General features: G+C 47.3%; 1 protein-coding gene and 1 long non-coding RNA gene across 3 annotated transcripts in view; one reads left to right on the forward strand and one right to left on the reverse strand.

The window, feature by feature from the left end:
- Positions 1-15,209, forward strand: MLEC (malectin). 2 transcript variants are annotated; one of them, XM_003832380.7, is made up of 5 exons: positions 1-860; positions 7,442-7,620; positions 8,175-8,351; positions 8,446-8,503; positions 9,667-15,209. In XM_003832380.7, exons 1-5 carry the CDS (start codon positions 623-625, stop codon positions 9,894-9,896), a joined length of 882 nt encoding a protein of 293 aa, XP_003832428.2. In that variant the 5' UTR covers positions 1-622; the 3' UTR covers positions 9,897-15,209. The 2 variants fall into 2 exon arrangements, with proteins under 2 accessions (XP_003832428.2, XP_034790545.1); XM_034934654.4 differs by lacking the exons at positions 8,175-8,351; positions 8,446-8,503.
- Positions 14,934-18,944, reverse strand: part of LOC129393554 (uncharacterized) — a 9,082-nt gene continuing 5,071 nt past the window's right edge. Inside the window, exon 2 of the long non-coding RNA XR_010108972.1 lies at positions 14,934-17,041. This is a non-coding gene — a long non-coding RNA (uncharacterized LOC129393554). The remainder of the gene's footprint in view (positions 17,042-18,944) is intronic.

The raw sequence follows: 18,944 nt of genomic DNA on the forward strand, positions 1-18,944 counted from the left end.
AGAGTGTCCATTGCTTCTCCTACTAGAATTTATGCTCATGCTGCTCCCTGAGAAAAGAAGAGGGGGCGGGAAAGTCGGCCACGCCCCCTCCAGAGCCCATTTGGTCTCAGGAGCTAGAGCACCGGAAGTGCTGGCGACGTGTCAGTGCGCCCTACCCTAAACCTTCCCCCCCAGGCCACCTTTCCCATTCAGCTGTGGGATTCCGGGGCCGCCTGGGCGCTGCACCCGCCACTTCCGCATCGAACCGCCGCTTCAACCGAACCCACTCCCTCTGCGCGCGCTCCATCTGGTGCCCGACTGCTGGGCCGGCGCCTGGGAGAAGCCACGCCCTTTCCCGCGCCTGACAGCCAATGAGCGGGCGCCTCCCGGCGGGGTGGTGGGTAATTAATGAGGGCCGGGCGCTGATTGGCTGCAGCGTCGTGGCCGGGGGCAGGGCGGCGGGGTAGGTTGTTCCTGAGGTGGGAGGCGGTACCCGTGGCTGAGAAGAAGGAGGCCTGAGAGCGACATGTCCCCGGCGGCTCAGGCGGAGCGGCCCGTGGCGCTGTTTTTCTGAGTCCGGGGTGGCCTGGCAGCCGGCCGAGGACGAGGGTCGGCGGGGGCTGCCCCCGTGGTGGTGGCCGCCATGCTGGGAGCCTGGGCGGTTGAGGGAACCGCTGTGGCGCTCCTGCGACTGCTGCTGCTGCTGCTGCTGCCGCCGGCGATCCGGGGACCCGGGCTCGGCGTGGCCGGCGTGGCCGGCGCGGCGGGGGCCGGGCTGCCCGAGAGCGTCATTTGGGCGGTCAACGCGGGCGGAGAGGCGCATGTGGACGTGCACGGGATCCACTTCCGCAAGGACCCTTTGGAAGGCCGGGTGGGCCGAGGTGAGAGTCCCCCTGCCGAGCCGCGGGATCCAGGGCCTGCTGTGCTGGGCGCAGCCGGCCGGGGGCTGCGGGCCCCAAGCCCCTTTCGACCCTGGGGCCGCGTCTCTGGAGCGAAGTTTCTCTCTGCAGCTTCTTCGGGGGCCCGCTCTGAGCTCAGGGCCTGGCACTGGCTCCAAGGTACCTAGAGTCATACAGGCAGAGAGTTGGCCAGAAGTTAGTTATATTTGGATTTCTCATCCTGCATTTTCTCAACCCCTCACTCCCATCCAAGCTGGGAGAGAAATGACGAAGGCGGCCTTTTGCTACCTCCAGGCCTCGCGGGTTGTAGGTCATGGGTGCCCCTGCTTCTCCTGTCGAGACAGTTCTTGGGAGATCTCGTCGACCCAGGAATCGGCCGCTTTCCTTGCCCCTTCTGCAGGAGCGGGGCTTGATTCTTAGCCAGAATAGGAAGGAATCTTCGAAGAGAATGGGCCAGGAAAGTTTGATTGTAGCCTCCTCCCCCGCCCTCTTTTCGAGCGAAGAATATGTGTGCTTAAAAGTAGAATCGGCAGGCCGCCCCCAGAGGGTGGTTCTATCGAAGCCATCCTGCACGTGAGGCTGGTGGCTGTGTGTGAACTGGGTCAACCAGTGTAAGAATCCGAATGGTCTATCAGAGAATGCTTACAACCTCCCCTAGGTGATCCGGAGAGTTCTAATTCCAGCTTAGGGGGAAAATGATTGTGACTTAACTTGCTGGGCAACAGTGGTTTTTAACGGAGCTGCTCCCTTCCCAAAGTTAGTGTGTGTCAGAATTGCCAGGGCAGCTGGTTAAAAATGCAGATTCCTAGTCCCCACTCGAAATCGATTATAGTAGATTGAGCTTTTTTGCTGGGATCCAGGTTTCTGCACCAGGGGCTTGTGATGTAGGTTGCCCCGAGACCACCGTTTTGGAAGATCAGCTTTATAATCTTTGTTTCTTCTGTTGGAGGGATTGGAAAACAGGTTTCAGAAGGAAGTTCTTTGCTAGGAGATTGATACTGTATGCTGGGTTCAGAGGCTGCCAAATTGGCAGTATGCCACCTCCAGACAACCAGGAGACAGACTCACTCTTCACTTTCTCTCACTCTTTTTCTGCGATGCCCAGATTTGGCTCTTGCTTTTACTAAAATAGTTCTTCCCAAGTCGATTGCAGTGTCCTGGAGTTTGTTATATGAAGGAGTTTATTGCCTTTCACACATATGAGGGTCTTGGGACACAGGGCTGTGTTGTGAAGTTCTATGTTTGTCTTGGAGTTTGTTGAGCCCTGGCATGTAGATCACAGTAGCCTGGGTTCAGCTGACTCAGGGCTCCAGTCTTTAGCAGCGGTAACAGCAGCCAAAGCCAGACTTTATAGCAGGAGGTCATTACTATCTCTATCCTGGACCCTTCCTCTTTCTTCACGAGTGTGGGCAGGGAGGAAAGAGCCCTTGAGGAAACTAGACAGTTTGTGGACTTTGCCTCTTGAGATAGCGGTGGTGAGGGCGCTGAGCGGATGGTTTCTTTCACTTAGCAGATACCAGGCCTTACATTGGTTACATCGTCCTATTCAGTCTGTTGTGCAGAGAATAAAGCCGAGTAAGACCACACAGGTTTAGTTCCCAGATACTGCCCTTATTCAGAAATTCTGGTTTTAATTTGCTGATGCAGGTGGTGTGTGTGCGTGTGTGTGTGTGTGTGTGTGTGTGTGTGTGTGTGTGTTTCTTTGGCTTGGTCAGCAGTCAGCCAAGATCTGTGTCCTTGCGTTATTGGCTCATGGTTGCAGTTCCTTGGAAGGAGTTTATTGTAGCAGGTAAAATTACATGAGACCTACCAAAGCTTGTGTGTACTGGAGTCCTATTTCGGACACTGGCCCTTGGGGCACTGTATAAATGAAGGTTCCCTGCTAAGGTTCCCCTCTCCATTCTACCAATCTGGGTAAGAATTGGAGCAGTATTAAGGCATGGATGGGGAGTGGGAGGTGGCGCTTGTCAGCTGCAGTTTGGACCAGCTTGTTGCAACATTGCACTTACCAGGTTCCTGAGAAAGGCATTTTGCTGGCTTTAGGTCGGGCTGAGATGCGCATAAGCTTGCACTCTCAGGAGGCAGCTCTCTACTAAGGAGTCAGTCCTACCAAGGGAAGTCCAGCTGTTCACACTGCCTTTCTTCTGGGCCTGTTTGGATAAGGGTGTGCCAGGTATTTGAAGACCCTTGCCTCGTGCAGCTATTTACACTGATTGCAGTAGGAACTGTATGCCTTATTTCTTTTCCCACCTGCCTGTGATATTGTTTCCAGCATGCTGAGAAAAGTTGATTTTATGTTGAATGAATTCAGGTATTTGTTACCAAGTTAGTCCAGATAAGGGTTTGGCCTTCTTTTGAACTTGCTGTTTCTGTGTAGTTTCTTTGTAGTTCAACATTCTTGTAATTGTGAGTGGCCCAGGGCACCTAGTGGTTTATGCTTTCAAAAGCAGTTCAGAATATTTATTGAATTTCATTTCTGCCTTGAGGATAGCTAGTGCTTACAGCCTGGGAAAGGCTTTTTCAGCCTGTGTGCTTCCACAGATGGGAGCACCACTACAGAAAGTGGTTTAGAAGCGTTCGCCTTGGGGTTTTGGTATGAGGCACATTCCAGGGTTTTTATTTATTTATTGAAAATTTTTAATTTTGTTTTTTATTGTAGACACAGGGGTCTCACTATGTTGCCCAGGCTGGTCTTGAACTTCTGTCCTCAAGTGATCTTCCCACCTTGGCCTCCCAAAGTGCTGGGATTACAGGCATGAACCATCACGCCTGACCATGTTCCAGATTTGTAACTTGGTCATTTTGAGTTCTTCTTCACTCTGACTAGGAAAAGACCTGGTTATTTGACCTGAGGGCACAGAATTTTGCTTGAGTTTCGGGAAGGCTATTTCCTCTTCAGAGAAAGATACCTGCTAAAGTCGCAGGTCCTCGAGAAACTTGCTTTACGTCTCTGAGCCTTGTTTTCCTTCTCAAAAAATCTCTCATGCTTTAGAAATTTCTGATAAGACTGTAAACTCTCTTGTCCAGAGTAGCTTGAAGTGTCTCTGTCACTTTTTTTTTTCCTTGATGACCTTTTACATGGAATTAAAAATAGGGCAGAACATAGCTCCAGAGGGGAAAAAAGTTGGTTGGGGACCAGAACCTATCAGGTTGCTAATGCTGCAACCTTAAGGAATACCCTTTCCTGGGCTGCCTTCCTTTCACCTGGGGAAGGATTTGGCTTTGGGGAGGTAAGAGCTTGAAACATGGGATGAGAGAGGAGTCACTGCTACCTCTGATTTGCTCAAAGCCATGGGAGTTGTTTAGAATTCTCTACCTCTACTGTCACCTAACAGGCAGGCTTCATCTGCAGGCCTTCCAAGTAGTGGAAGTTCACAGGTAGAAAATTTAGGTCCCTGAATCCGTGGGTTCCCTGTCTCAGCCCATTCAGAACAATTCTTTAGGTACTGGCCTCACTGGAGAAAGAAGTGATCCAGAAGAACAGTCTAGTGACCAGGAGATCTGAGGGTGGGGTGGGAGTGACGCTAGAGCACCAAGGGGGGCTCTACAGCTGTGTTCTCATGGAGGACAGGCTTCTGCTCATTCTGGCTTTCCCACTCTTGTGGTTCCCAGTTGCAGTTTTCCAGTTAGTTTTATTACTTCCTTTTCTTTTGATCCATTCCCTAAACTGCCTTGAGTGGAGGCATTTATTTAGTGCTTATCGTGTGCATATCCTTGCCTGGCTAGCATACCCACGTTTCTGTGTCTCTCTCCGTGTGAGGCATTGTATTGAGCTATTTATACAGATTGTTTTATCCTTACCACAATGCTGTGGGATAGGTGGTGTCCCCATTTTATAGGTGAGAAAACAGACCTAGAGAAAACAACTTGTTCAGTGACACTTCGTGTATGTCTTTTCCTGAACCCTGTGCTGAATTTTCCAAGGAGCCTAGTTACTACATTGTCTAAAACTAAGAAAGAGCAGACATAATGTAGGCCCTTCGGCCCCCTTCCTTTTTGGTTAACTGAGTTATGCCAATTTCAGCAGTATGCTGACTGTACACTTCATTGTATTTTAGAGAAATCTGTTTCGCTGTGAATGCATAAAGGCTAAGGAGGGAGGAACAACCCTTGTTTGCTGCTGCATCTCTTGGGACTTGGGCAAATTCAACTTTGCACGTGGCAGATCTCTTGGGAAAGCCACTTGGGTTTTAAAGGGAAATATTTTAAAGGTAATTCCAAGGTTGTTAAGTAATTTTTGTTCACATGGTTGAGTTTTCTTCACTGTGGGACTGAGACTGCCACAGATTACATTACTGTCAGTTCCTCACTTTTTCCACTTGGCAAGAAAAAAAAAAAAGATTCGGCCTGGTGTGGTGGCTCACGCCTATAATCCTAGCACTTTGGGAGGCCGATGCGGGCAGATCACCTGAGGTCGGAGTTGGAGACCAGCTTGGCTAACATAGTGAAAGCCCGTTTCTACTAAAAATACAAAAAATTAGCCGGGCGTGGTGATGCGTGCCTGTAATCCCAGCTACTTGGGAGGCTGAGGCAGGAGAATCGCTTGAACCTGGGAGGTGGAGGTTGCAGTGAGCTGAGATTGCGCCATTGCACTCCAGCTTGGGCAACAAGAGCGAAACTCCGTCTCCAAAAAACAAAAACAAAAACAAAAACAAAAAAACAATTCCCCACCCATGCACAAAATTTTCTGTGTATCCGTAAATCAAATGTAGTTGATGTTCCAGATTTGTAAGGATCACAGTCCCCATGGAAGAAGGAAATTCTTAGAGCTCAGTTGGAAGAGAAACAGCAGTCTTTCAGTCTTCATAGGTTTGTATCCCAGGGCAGTGGTTTTTTGAGGCTGGAAAGGAGGGGGAGCATGTTAGCAGTACATCCTTTGTATGCATTGCTCAGCTACTCTTTGATTTCTTGAGGAGAAATAGAAAGAAAAAAGTCTGAAGACAAAAGTGCAATGAGTTTCCTCTTCCATTGTCTCATCAGTCCCTCTGATCTTGTGGCTAATGTCACTTACAGGAACTGTTAACAGTTATGTTTATTTTTTTGAGGTCTTGACCTCAGCCACTGGGTCTTTTTGTTAATCTTTTACCTTTTGCCATGTCTTCTCCCTTGTTGATGATTCAGAAGATAAAGCTCTGGGGATGACAGCCCCTGGCCTTCTCCCAAAGGATCTAGTTGCCAGATGTCTTCAGGGTCACCACGTGAGATTGGAAGGCAGTCTTGAAATCTTAATTTCATGCGGGAGGAGAGACTACATGACGGCTACATCTGTAGTTGGAACAGTATATTTATGGAGCACTGGAAAGCCTTACTGTGTTTATAGGATAAAGGAGTCAGGCTACTCTCTGGAGGAAGCAGAACTATTTACCTCTGAGACTGAAATGTGATATCTTATATTTGCACAAAAAAGATTCGGCCTGGCGCGGTGGCTCACGCCTGTAATCCTAGCACTTTGGGAGGCCGATGCGGGTGGATCACCTGTGGTCAGGAGTTTAGTTTGTTGTGCGAGAGGAAGAAAAAAACATATATACAACTGTCTTACACCAAGGTTGGGAGAGGGCCAGGGCCAAGAGAGGTTTTCTGCTCTTCTGATACTGACCCGAGGTAAGTAACTTTTTACTTTTATCCTCTCTCATTCCTTGTCAGTTTGTGAAATGTGAAAGGTGATTCCCCTAGGACTTGGACATCTTAGGCAGATTGCCTTGCCCTGCAGGATGCTCTAGCCTTGTGGATAGAATGGCATGGCTTCACTGCTTTGCAGGCACCTCCTTCATTGTCATTTATTCATTCAGCAAACTGTATGAGTGGCGACTATGTGCCAGGTCCCGTGCTAGGCACTGGAGGTGCAGTAGTGACTTTTTTTTTCTGCTGTTGGTTTATCTGAGTGAATGTTCAAGTAAGTAGGTGAGGTAGAGTTTTGTGAGTCTGTGGGAAGTAAGGAAATTAGCATCACACCTTTCTTTTATGAGCCTGTTTTTGTTTACAGCTTTGGAACTTTTTGAATGAAAATTATGAAAAAAAAACACAACAACTAAAGCTGGAATTTTATTCGTAAGGACAATGAAGAATGACTTTCCAAAGCAGATATCCTGTTTGTTTTAGACTCTGGGCTTTTCTGAATGAGAGAAAACATTCTTTGAACTTCATCTTGTATGGAGTTCCTGGCCATCCCCCCTGTTTTAGGAGGTTTCTCTGAAGCCCTCCCTCTTGGGGAACCAGGCAGCTGCAACACAGCACTTTCTTCTGGTAATGAGTTAGACTTGTTCTCCGTACAGTCAGGGGGAAAAAGTCATTTTAATGTGCTTTTAGAAAGTTCCGCTCTGAGGTTTACAGGGGCTGTTGGCCTGATTAGTGTTTAGTTTCTTTCATTTTACTCTTCCATAGTAATGGCTGTATGATTCCTGCCTTTGTTGGAGCTCTGTTTGGAGCCAGGTGCAGAGTGGGTGGCCCCTTTTATGGAGAGGGTTATTAGCATTGCCCTGGAAATGCCTCTGGCTGTTCTGGGGTCTTTGCTCTTCTTTTGTGTCTTGCCTCTGATGTGCTTTCTCTTTGTCTTTTGTCCTCAGCCTCAGACTATGGCATGAAACTGCCAATCCTGCGTTCCAACCCTGAGGACCAGATCCTGTATCAAACTGAGCGGTACAATGAGGAGACCTTTGGCTACGAAGTGCCCATCAAAGAGGAGGGGGACTACGTGCTGGTCTTGAAATTTGCAGAGGTCTACTTTGCACAGTCCCAGCAAAAGGTGAGGCCTAGTCAGGCTGCTGCTTGACCAGTAGGACATTGCTGCTCTTGGACAATCCATGATTATGGGGCTAGAGAGTGTGAGAGTCTCTCCAGAAAGGCAGAACAGATGAGCTCTAGAGAAGCATGTTCCATAGTGCACAAGGCTGCACTTGACTTGGGGGTGAGTGACAGAAAGCAATGCCAGAATCCTTGTTTTGCCAACTAACTGATCCTGTTAAGGCCCTCCTGGCTACTTCCCTCCATGGTTTGCCGCACCTTCTTGTTTTTAGCCTTATTTTTCCTCTGTCCCTTCCTGTGAATTTCCTTCTTCCTATGCTAAGCTTTTTGTTTGTATTCTTTGTTCCTTAAAGCCAATATAAGAACTCCTGGGCAGTGAAGGAACATGGCTTTGATTTGACCCGGGTTAAGGATGCTAACCACCCTGGATATCCAGACCCATCATTTCTTAAATTATTTTTGAACTTCAAGCCCAAACAGGTGCATGATGTCCAACTGCTTGAAAGGCTGTAAAGCTGATGGTTTTGACATTGTTTTCTTTTCTTATCCTGGAAGGTATTTGATGTACGATTGAATGGCCACGTCGTGGTGAAGGACTTGGATATCTTTGATCGTGTTGGGCATAGCACAGCTCACGATGAAATTATACCTATGAGCATCAGAAAGGGGAAGCTGAGTGTCCAGGGGGAGGTGTCCACCTTCACAGGGAAACTCTACATTGAGTTTGTCAAGGTAATTCCCCTATTCTGCCCATTGCTGAAGAGAATGGGTACAGGGGAAGTTGTTTGCTGCTGTGTGGGGTTGACCACTGTTTCCCTTTTCCTAGGGGTACTATGACAATCCCAAGGTCTGTGCACTCTACATCATGGCTGGGACAGTGGATGGTAGGTTGTGTCCTGACCTGCTTTTTTGACTTGAGTGGAGGGATATGGTTGAGGAAGCCCTTGGGAGGTAATTGAGCTGATCACTATTTTGGAAACACTTAAAGCTAAATTGTAGGGGATTCACAATCAGTTGGATAAGGATGAAGCATAACATGGTACTAGCCACAAGCTTTGGAGTCAGGTCTATGTATATCTTGTTGCTGCCATTTAATCAGATGTTTGTCTTGGATGGATGCTTTTAATTTCCCTATAAATTGGGATTAATAATGGTACCTATTGGTGTACCCTGACCTTTGTAGTCGTTTGGGATCACCTAAAACTTGTCCTTATTCTGTTTGTTTGACATCTCTTTCCTAGGGGAAAAAAAGGTAAAAGGAGGAGTCCTGTAGGCTTTTGGTATGCTCTGAAAGATTCCAGCATCGCTGGACTGCACTGGGACAAAACTTCACTTATTTATGTCTCCTTATCCTTGGGATCAAGTCTTAGAGTATATTTCTTTCTCAGGGTTTAGATTCTCCTGGCTGCCAGCATCTCAGGCTGATTTTTGCAGAGAAAGCTGCGTCTTTGTGATATTTCTCCCCCATTCCACCTCTGTACCTTTCCCCAACTCAATCTTGAATGCACTGAGGATTTCATCCTGTTGTCTTGATGTCCCCCAAATGCTGATATTATGACATCTAGGAGGATGAATGTCTTACCACCAAACAGACCTGTGTTCAAGTCCCTGAGGAGGAGGCAGGACAGAGGGATAGTGTGTGCTGGGAACCCAGAACTCTCTGGGTCAACGTTTCTTCAGTTGTTGTGTGAATCAAAAGGGAATGTGGGCTTGTGGGAGGAGGAGGGATTTGAAAAGGCTAAAGTTGAGGCATTGGGTCATTGTCCCTGTCCAGTCTGGTTATCTTGGGGCTCTGTAAAAGTAGAACAGGAAGGTAAGATAGTGAACCTCCCTATGAGCACGGCTTTTTCTACTTTCTAGTTAAATCTAAAGCTTTTGCAGCACTCTGCTGTTCTGTAGACCAGAGGCTATTTCTGCTACTTCTGGTCTTTTCTCTGGACCCGGGTTCAATCACAGCAATCTCTTTATTGTGGCTTATTTGCTGCTTTTAAGGGTCTCTCTTACTTAAATGCTGTGGGTCTTAACAGTGTTTTCTTCCTTGTGTTAGATGTACCAAAGCTTCAGCCTCATCCGGGATTGGAGAAGAAAGAAGAGGAAGAAGAAGAAGAAGAATATGATGAAGGGTCTAATCTCAAAAAACAGACCAATAAGAACCGGGTGCAGTCAGGCCCCCGCACACCCAACCCCTATGCCTCGGACAACAGCAGCCTCATGTTTCCCATCCTGGTGGCCTTCGGAGTCTTCATTCCAACCCTCTTCTGCCTCTGCCGGTTGTGAGAACAAATGACTATCCTGAACAGGGTGGAGGGGTGTGGGAAAGAAACCAGCCATATTGGTTTTGGTTTCTATATTTTTCACAATGATTAATGGACAAAAACAAAGAGAAAAAAACACACATCAATTAAAGAAGACAAAAAGAGGCAGAGCGAGTAGAGAGCAGCCCTCATTCACCACCTGGTCCCAGACCTGCTTCGGTCCTCGTCCTCTCTTTGTGGCTGGCCCCCAGCCTTCTCTTTCCTCTTGAGGATACTTAGGGTAAACTGGATCCTTCCTGCTCAAGGATCCTCATTTGTATACCTAGTGGAAAGGACTCTGAACTCAGAGGAGTCACTGTTCCTTTTTTTAGGTTAGAAATTAACAGCAGGGAAATGCCATCTTATTACCTGAGACGACCAGCACTGGGAGTTAGGTATGGTCTGAAGTTATGTCTAGATAAGACTTCAGACGTCCTGGGATTGAAAGAATGTGTGTGAAGGGGTAGAATTTGTGCGGTAAAGACTTAAAAAAAAAAAGTAGGGAGATTAAAAAAAAAGAAAGAAAATGCTTCCTTATCTGGAAGCCTTTCTGGATTAATCCAGTGATGGTCCCACCTTTAGTGTTTGAGCTTTGTCATTGCTTGTCTCCCTGGCATGTGCCAGTTATAGACTGTCCGGCATCCAAGACGTTTCGGTTATGTCGGGTCCTCAGATCGCCTCTGACTTGTTACCACAACAAATAATTTTGATTTCAGTGCCTGTTGGGGACTTGATTTCTTCTCAGTTTTGTTTGTTTGTTTGTTTCCTTAATCTGGCTCATTTGAAATTTCTTCTCCCTCTCAACCATCCCACTAAGTTATAGCCAAGAAGGGAAGGAGACACGGGGATTTGGGGTTCTCTGCTTGAATGTCTTCTCCTTTACCACCTCACCTTGTTGGTACCTCCCTCCCTGGATCTCTGAGCCAGCAGCCAGGAGGACCTGACCCAGCAGTTCTTTACTGGCCCCTTTGTAGGGCCTTGCTGCCAGGGGGCAGGGATGCTTTCCAGCCTGCAGCAACAGAACACTTGACCTTAAAAGTCTCTTCTGGTCTTTGGATTAGAAAAGGCTTATGTTAGCATAGCTTAAGAGCAACCTCAGAGACTTGAGCCCTACTAAGTGACTGACCACTGTTTAGAGTGTCTGGTATCTGATGTTCATTTATTCCCGTGTTCTTGTGTGTCACAGTTCAGCCAGTTTTGGTTTATGCCTAGAGCTACTTCAAGGAACTAGACTAATTAGCTATATAGGCCCAGCGATGCTTCTTATTGATCTTAATAGTATGCCCCTCCTTCCCCTGTCCTTTCATTTCTCTATCCAAGTAGCAGTCAGGTTCTTGGTGTGATGGGACTGAAAGAATTCCAGTCAGCCAGAGCCTTGGCAGCTCTGAAGCTAACCTTAGCATCTAAGTGTCGGTCTTGAATTCCCTGAAAAAATTTCTATAGGAAATGAAGCTTCCCTGGTCCCCTCCTTTCTGGCCATTGTCATCCATTTCCCAGTTAGGGGAACAATGAAGGAGGACCCAGCCAAGCTAGAAGGAATTTTGTGGATGGGAGACAGCAGGATTAGCTTCAGCTTGGGCTGGAGCAGTCAATATAGGATCTCAGGCCAGGCCCGCTTTTCTAGAATGTGTTTAATTTTGAGTTTGCTTTATTAGATATGTTTTTTAAGAGCTCTATATATTTGAACTGCTCCTTATGTGACAAAATAGGTAGCTCTTGGGCTCATGTCCTGGGTTTTGGCTCTTTAATGATTACTCCAGGCCAGCATTTAGTCATTTGAGAATTGTAGCCTGTTGTTTTCGCTGTGACTTGGGTCTCAGTGCTAGGGTATTGAGTCAGGCAGCTGGAGGGTTGTGGCCTGAGGCTGCAGTCAGAAGTATACTTCCCATAGTGCTTCACACAGCTCCCCTGCTTCTAAAGGATAAGGTACTGTAGCCTTGGTCCTGGGGACCACCTGCCTGGGGCAGTGGACATCCTAACTAAACAGGCTTCTGGCAGTAGCTTTGGTTCCTATCCCATTGAAATTCCCCAAAGCCCTGGGCCACTGCCATTGGGTTAGTCAAGATGAAGGAGGAGGACTGGCTGCCTCCATTTTGCCTTGTTTGTTAGTTTGCCTGGGTCTGTCTGAGGAAGGAGGGGGTCCCGCCTTCCACCTCAACACATCCCTTCAGTGACTCAGAGTCTCAGAAGGAAACCCTGACTCCTGGGGCCATTTCCTAATGGTACTGTAAGCCAAGCAGCTTTGCTTCTGCCTCTGTTTCCAAGCCCACCCTTTTCCCCTGAGCTCAGGGTTAGGGATGGGCGCTTTCCTCTCTGGTTGTGAACGAAAGGAAGGAACATCTTTCTATGGCTAACAAAAACTAAAGGGGAAGTGAGGAAACAGGAAGAAGTATGGTGGGGGCTGGGGTAGACTCCCCTGGAGCCAAGCCTATCCAGCTAACAAGAGCTCCCTGGGGCTGGTCACAGCTGGCTCATGATGCTGAACTTGAAAGTTTTTTTGTTTTTGTTTTTGTTTTGTGGCTCCTCCAAGATATAGGTACATGAAGTTTAGGTTAAAGGGGTGGGATTCTTTATTTTTATTTTTGTATTGTATGTGTCAAGAATTACTCTGTTGTTCACCTTTTGCTTTTTGCACTGTTTGTTCCCCTATCTGTACTTTGAGCTTAGTGCTAGGACTGAGAGGCTGCACCATAGGGAATGCATGGGAGATGGTGAGGGGTGCCAGTGAGGGGTGCGTGGAGGAGAGGCCTGGGCTCCTCTACTGGATCTACACTCTGTCCCAGGTTTTTAGATCCCACTGAGCCCAGCTGACTGAAAACAAGGACAGTCAGGGTGAAACTTCTTTTGCCAGAAGTGTGGCCTGAGTTGAATTTCTGGGAGGATGGCGCAGATGTCTGCTGCAGAGATGGGCTGAGAGTTCCGCAGTCTAGCTCTGACTTAGGTCAGGGGCCTGTTGGTCTCTCATTGGACGTTTTTGGGTCTCACTCATGCTTACTGAAACATTGTGCCAAGAAACTCTGTGGGATTTGTGTCCCTTAAACCAGATTCACTTTTCTGAAAAATCTCCATTGTTGAGGAGAGGCTGCTCAGTCGACACCCCGAGTTCTCATGACTGGGAAGATAGTTTTCTTCAGGTGTCAATGGCGTTAGACTCCCAGGAAGACTAGCCCTGCCCACAGGGCCAGCTGTTGGTTTGAGAGCGTGTTCGTGTTCTCTTGCCCTCCCTGCCTAAGAGCTACTGGGATCACGTTAGCGGGCATTTAGGCTTTGATGAGAGGGCACAGTTTGAGTTAGGTTTACCTCCCCCTTTCTGTGCCTGGGAACTGTTTGGTCCAGCTTTAGAACTGTGGTTTTGACTTCCTTATCTCTTGGGAGAAGCTTCTGTTTTAAGGAATTTCTCTTCCTTCTTCTGCCTCTAGCCTCTCCTGGAAAGGCCTGGATATGGTTTCTAAAATCTCAGCTGAGAACTTCAGAAAACAGCAGCAGTATTTTCCTTTTCCTAGTGCTAAAATCCCTTTCCCTAGAAATTGGCTCACCTTGGGAAACCCAGGGAAAGAATCAGCAGGTTCTCTGCCCTCCCTAGGGGTTGGGGAAGGACCCACCCCGGTCAGCACAGTGCCTTTTCCTCTCCTGCTCTGAGCCAGGGTGGGGCATTCCCTCTAGATTCAGGTTTGGGCAGGGGTCCTATAGTCCCTGCCATGGGGCTGCTTCCCTGTCCCTTCCCTCCCCTTTGCTGGCCTACTCTGGCATAATTCAAGTGTCTTCTTGCCTTGGGGATCCTTAGTGGCATCAAATGGCAACATGGAATATTGTCCTCCATGCCCCTCCAGAAGGACCTAGGAGAGTAGGTGAGCTTTCCAAAGTGAGAGACGAATCTTTCTTTCTTTTTTTTTTAAAAGGGCAGGATGGGTATGCTTTGGGCTTTCTCCTTCTGTGGCCCCGGAGGAAGGAGAGACTGAGGCAAGGCAAAGTGATAGTACACTGAAGCAGAACCGGAAACACCCAGGAACTGTTCAGAAATCTCAGAAGAAATCTGCTTCTCTTCGATGGAAAGATATAATTAACGATCAAAGAGCTCTAAGAAAATTGCAAAGAAGCCTTAATGTTCAAGCTTTAGAAAGATCAGAGCAATTTTTCTCTTTCAGTCCAAACTAAGACTCTCTGTATTTAAATCTCTCTGGGGCAAGAGGGCTAGATTTCCTCATTTTGTTATGAGACTAGATTGGTACCAGTAGATCAGCTGCCTAGTGAGGGCAGGTTTCTTCTTTGCATCTGTGTGGCTTGCTTCCAGTCTGGCCTGTCCTTTCCAGCTGCCTTTTGTCTAGCCTGCTATGGGGGGCCAGATTATCTTGATAAGAGCAGGTGACTTGGGGACTAGCTGGGTTGGCAGGAAAAGAGCAGGATGGATCTCTTGGGACGGGTTCCCCCAGGAGTATAAACACAAGGAGCCAGGATTGTGCTGGCAGCCAGGGAAACAGTAGTGCCTGTTTGAGTTGGCAGAGAGGGCCTTGGCACCTCTTGCATCCAGGCAGTCTTGTGAGATGGGGGCACATAGCACTGGGGAAAGCAGAACTCCATTCTCACCTCTATTTTGAGCTTCAGTGCTTTATTTCAGTATGAGGAAAAACAACAACAAACTGAAGTGCGCTTTCCGTCCTTTCAAAGGACAACTGTCGGGAAGGGAGAGCCGAAGTTGTGAGGTAGGAGGGGAGCACTGGCAGGGAGAGACATTCTTGACTCCTCTCTTCCCTGGTGTGTTGTGATCCAGGGAATGAAAAGAAATTTGACCCTGGATTGGTTCTGTCCTTGGACTTAAGGAATGTTACCTTTTCCTTCCACAAAGTTCTCCCAGGCAAGGACCAGCTGCCCATTCTGAGCCCAGGGCAGCCTCTTCAACCATTATTGGTCTAACCTGGCTTGTCAGGAAACCAAGTCCACCCTTCCACATTGGGCCTGGCTGCTCTATTCTGTACCAAGTACTGGAGAAAAAGCATCAAGTTCTTAGCCCTTGTAGCTTCTACTCTAGTTTCCCATCCTCTCTCTGTGGAGGCCAAACCAACTCTTTGCCAGCAGCCACAACATGCATTGACAGCGGCACAGTGAGATATAACTGATGGGCTTTGAACCTGGTTGGCCGGGGAAGCTGTAGGGGTGGATAGAGCTGGCTTTCCTTCTGGGCTGTCTCCATCTGACCCTACCCCTTCCATGTCCCACCCCACTCCCACCAAAAAGTACAAAATCAGGATGTTTTTCACTGTCCATTGCTTTGTGTTTTAATAAACAATTTGCAGTGACACTCTGTGTTGGGACTGAGTTTGAACTTGATCTCAAAGCGCTGAAGTGATGGGGTGGGAAAAAGGAGACCCAGGGGTTCACTTGGCTCCAAAGAGTTCTCCTGTGACGAGGCTGGGAACTGTTGTCCATTTGGCTGTGTGTCTTTTGCTTTTCTTCTCTCTGGGATGTTTGCTTAGGGGAATCATTCTGTAAAACCCTTCCCGGTCATTTCAACTAGCAGCGCATTTAAGGACAAAAAATTTGTTTTCACTTTCACTGGAACAACTAGGCACAGACTGTCCCACTCTTAAGGCACACTGGGCCTATTGCTGCCTCTCCTCACCATTCCCTTAGCCTCTGTGATAGCCCATGGACAAGCTAAGCTAACCTAAGCCATAGGAGATTTTTCTCTGCTTGCTCCTTTTCTGGTGTTTTGTCATTGTTGATTACACATTAGGAAGAGCAGAATGCAGGAGGGATTTTTTTTCCTATAATTTATAAGCCACGTTTTACAGGTGAGGATCGTTGAGCCAGGCATGGTGGCTTAACGCCTGTTATCCTAGCACTTTGGGAGGCTGAGGCCAGCAGATTGCTTGAGCCTAGGAGTTCAAGACCAGCCTGGGCAACATGGCGAAACCCTGTCTCTACTAAAAATACAAAAATTAGCCAGGCATGGTGGTGCATGCCTGTAGTCGCAGCTACTTAGGAGGCTGAGGTGGGAGGATTACTTGAGCCCAGGAGTTCAGTGCTGCAGTGAGCTGAGATTTCGCCATTGCACTCCAGCCTGGGTGACCCAGACACAGACACACACACACACACACACACAGACACACACATACACACACACACACACAAACACTGAAGCTCAGAAAAGTTCAGTAACATACCCCAGACTAATGTAGTAAATGGTCTGGTCAAGCCAGGGTTCAAATCCAGTCTGTTTGCCATCAAAGCCCCAAGCTCTTTAAAGCTGTAAAGATAATTACAGCTGTCCATTACTGAGTCCTTGAAATGGGCTGGGCACAATGCCCAGCATTTTACACATGTTATCTCTCTTTTATCTTCAACAAACCAGTTGCTATTCCCCTTTAAGAGACGAAGTGACTTGCACAAGGTAGCACAACCAACAAAAGGCGGAGCTGGGGTTTTAAACCAGGACTCCCGCTCTCCATCATTACCCTCTGCTGCCATCCATTTCTTCATGGTGCTGGGTGGCATGGCTCCAGAGCCTACCTGCGGGATTTCTCCGAGTGGGAATGGAGACTGCTGGCTTGCAGGGGTAGGGAGGGGTGGAGGTGGAGGAACAGGAGTTTGGCCTACCTCCCTCAGTTATCCCTTGAAGGGCAGAATTCAGTGTGCAGCCCCAAGAGTGAGGCCATTGTTGATGGAGTCTGTTCTCAGGGCCCAAACAAGCCAGGAGGCCCACAGAGCCTCTTTCTTAGGCTGAGCCCACCCATAACTGGAGTTCTTTCCTAATTCAGATTTCGTTGTTACTATTTCAAGTAGCTTTGCATGAGCTGCCAAATGGGGAAGAGACCTGAAGAACTCCCGCTCTAGGGAGTTACAGGGAGGGAAATTGTCTGACAGAAGATCTTGGGCCAAGTACCGGGGTTGGGTTGGACCACTCTGTGGGTCCAGATCTTAATCTTACTAAGGAAATCAGGCTCCCGGTTGGCTGGAGCCGGTGAGACCTTTCTCCATACTTAGTACCCCCCATCCCCCATAAAGGAAGAGAGATGAGTTTTTCTAGTACTTACTGGAAAGCTCATTGCTATCGCAGTGGTGAGGGGTCAAGGCAGAAAGGAGGTGGAGCATGGAGGTCCTGGAGCGGGCTTGCCTCTGCTCTCCAACAACCTAAGGCCACAAGCACCTCGCTGCAGCACCCTGGCCCAAGAGTCTCAGTTTTGTTTGTTCCTAACCACTTAACATTAGTACGAAATAACTCCACTTGCTTTGTCACTGCACTCTCTCACCTGGATCCATGGCTTCTCCCTGCCCCGTGCGCCTGCCCTGTGTGCCTGCCCTCAACAGAGGGGGCGTGGAGAAAGAGGCCACTTGTGTATATTGTCATAGTGACCATTCATGGGACACTCTTCCTGGCACCAGTACAGTGCTTTTTCTTGCCGTTTTGTGTCTCTTCATAACAATCCTAGGAAAGACTTGTGACTAGCCTGACTTATAAATGAAGGCACAAAGGCCTCAGGAGAGAAACGACCTGGCCAGAGTCACATAGCTGGTAATTGGCCGAGCAAAGACTGGAACCCAATGCTGTTTGACCCCAAAATCTGTGCTTTTAGTGCCATGATATACTAGTTTTAAAGAGGAACCTTTGAGTATTGATAACTGATGAATCTATGATTACATGGAGGTTTTATTATTTCTCTGAAAAAGTAACTTTTAAGACTTGGTGATACAAAGATCTATAAATATATACAGAAATAAATTCTTAAAAAAGTGTTAGGAGTGCAAAATGTGAAAAATCATTTTCTTTTCTTTTTTTTTTTTCTCTTTTTGAGGCCGGGTTTTGCTCTGTCACCCAGGCTGGTGTGCAGTGGCAAGATCTTGGCTCACTGCAGCCTTGACCTCCCAGGCTCAAGCGATCCTCCCACCTCAGCCTCCTGAGTAGCTGGGACTACTACAGTGTGCAGCCACCACACCCAGCTAATTTTTATACTTTTTGTAAAGACAGAATTTTGCCATGTTGCCCAGGCTGGTCTCAAACTCTTGGACTCAAGTGATCTGCCCACCTCGGCCTCCCAAAGTGCTGGGATCAGAGGTGTGAGCCACCATACCTGGCCTGAAAAATCATTTTCTTCCCTATCCCTCTAATCCCCAAAGGATAATACAGAGGACATTCTGGTGTGTATCTTTCATTTTAAATGTATTTACATATATATATGTGTATATATGTATTTATATATATGTAATATATATGTAAATGTATTTACATATATGTGTGTGTATATATATATATATATATATACACACACACACAGAGTCTTTTTAAACAAGTGGGAATATACCATACATATCATTCTGTGCCATTTTTACTTAATATGTCTTAGAGAGGTAGTTCATATAGATGGGTCAGTACATAGAGATTTTCCTCACTCAAGGGCTGTACAGTATCTTATGGTTAGATTGTAATTGATTTTACCAATCCCCTGTAGATGAACATTAAGATACTGCTCATTTTTTGCCAGTACAAACTGCTGCAGTGAACATGCTTATGCATATATCTTTGTGCGTATGTGCAGGTGTTTCTTTAGGGAATTCCTTTAAGGAATTACTGGATCAAACAATATATGCATTTAAAAATTTGAAAGTACTGTCCTCCATGAGGCTATATGAATTTTTACTCACCAATCTTGTGCTGTGACTTTGGAATATGCCAGAAATCTCTTTTGGAAACAGGTAGGATATAAATAATAAATAATGCTTTTTAAAAACAGCCCTCTGGCTAAGCGCAGTAGCTCACACCCGTAATCCCAGCACTTTGGAAGGCTGAGGCAAGTGGATCACCTGAGGTCAGGAGTTCGAGATCAGCCTGGCCAACAAAGTGAAACCTCATCTCTACTAAAAATATAAAATTAGCCAGGTGTGGTGGTGGGCACCTGTAATCCCAGCTACTTGGGAGGCTGAGGCTGGAGAATCACTTGAACATGGGAGGCAGAGGTTGCAGTGAGCCAAGATCATGCCATTGCACTCCACCCTGGCAACAGAGCAAGACTCCTTCTTAAAAACAAACAAACAAACA

This window comes from Pan paniscus, chromosome 10, assembly GCF_029289425.2.
Source record: "Pan paniscus chromosome 10, NHGRI_mPanPan1-v2.0_pri, whole genome shotgun sequence".
NCBI lineage: Eukaryota > Metazoa > Chordata > Mammalia > Primates > Hominidae > Pan > Pan paniscus.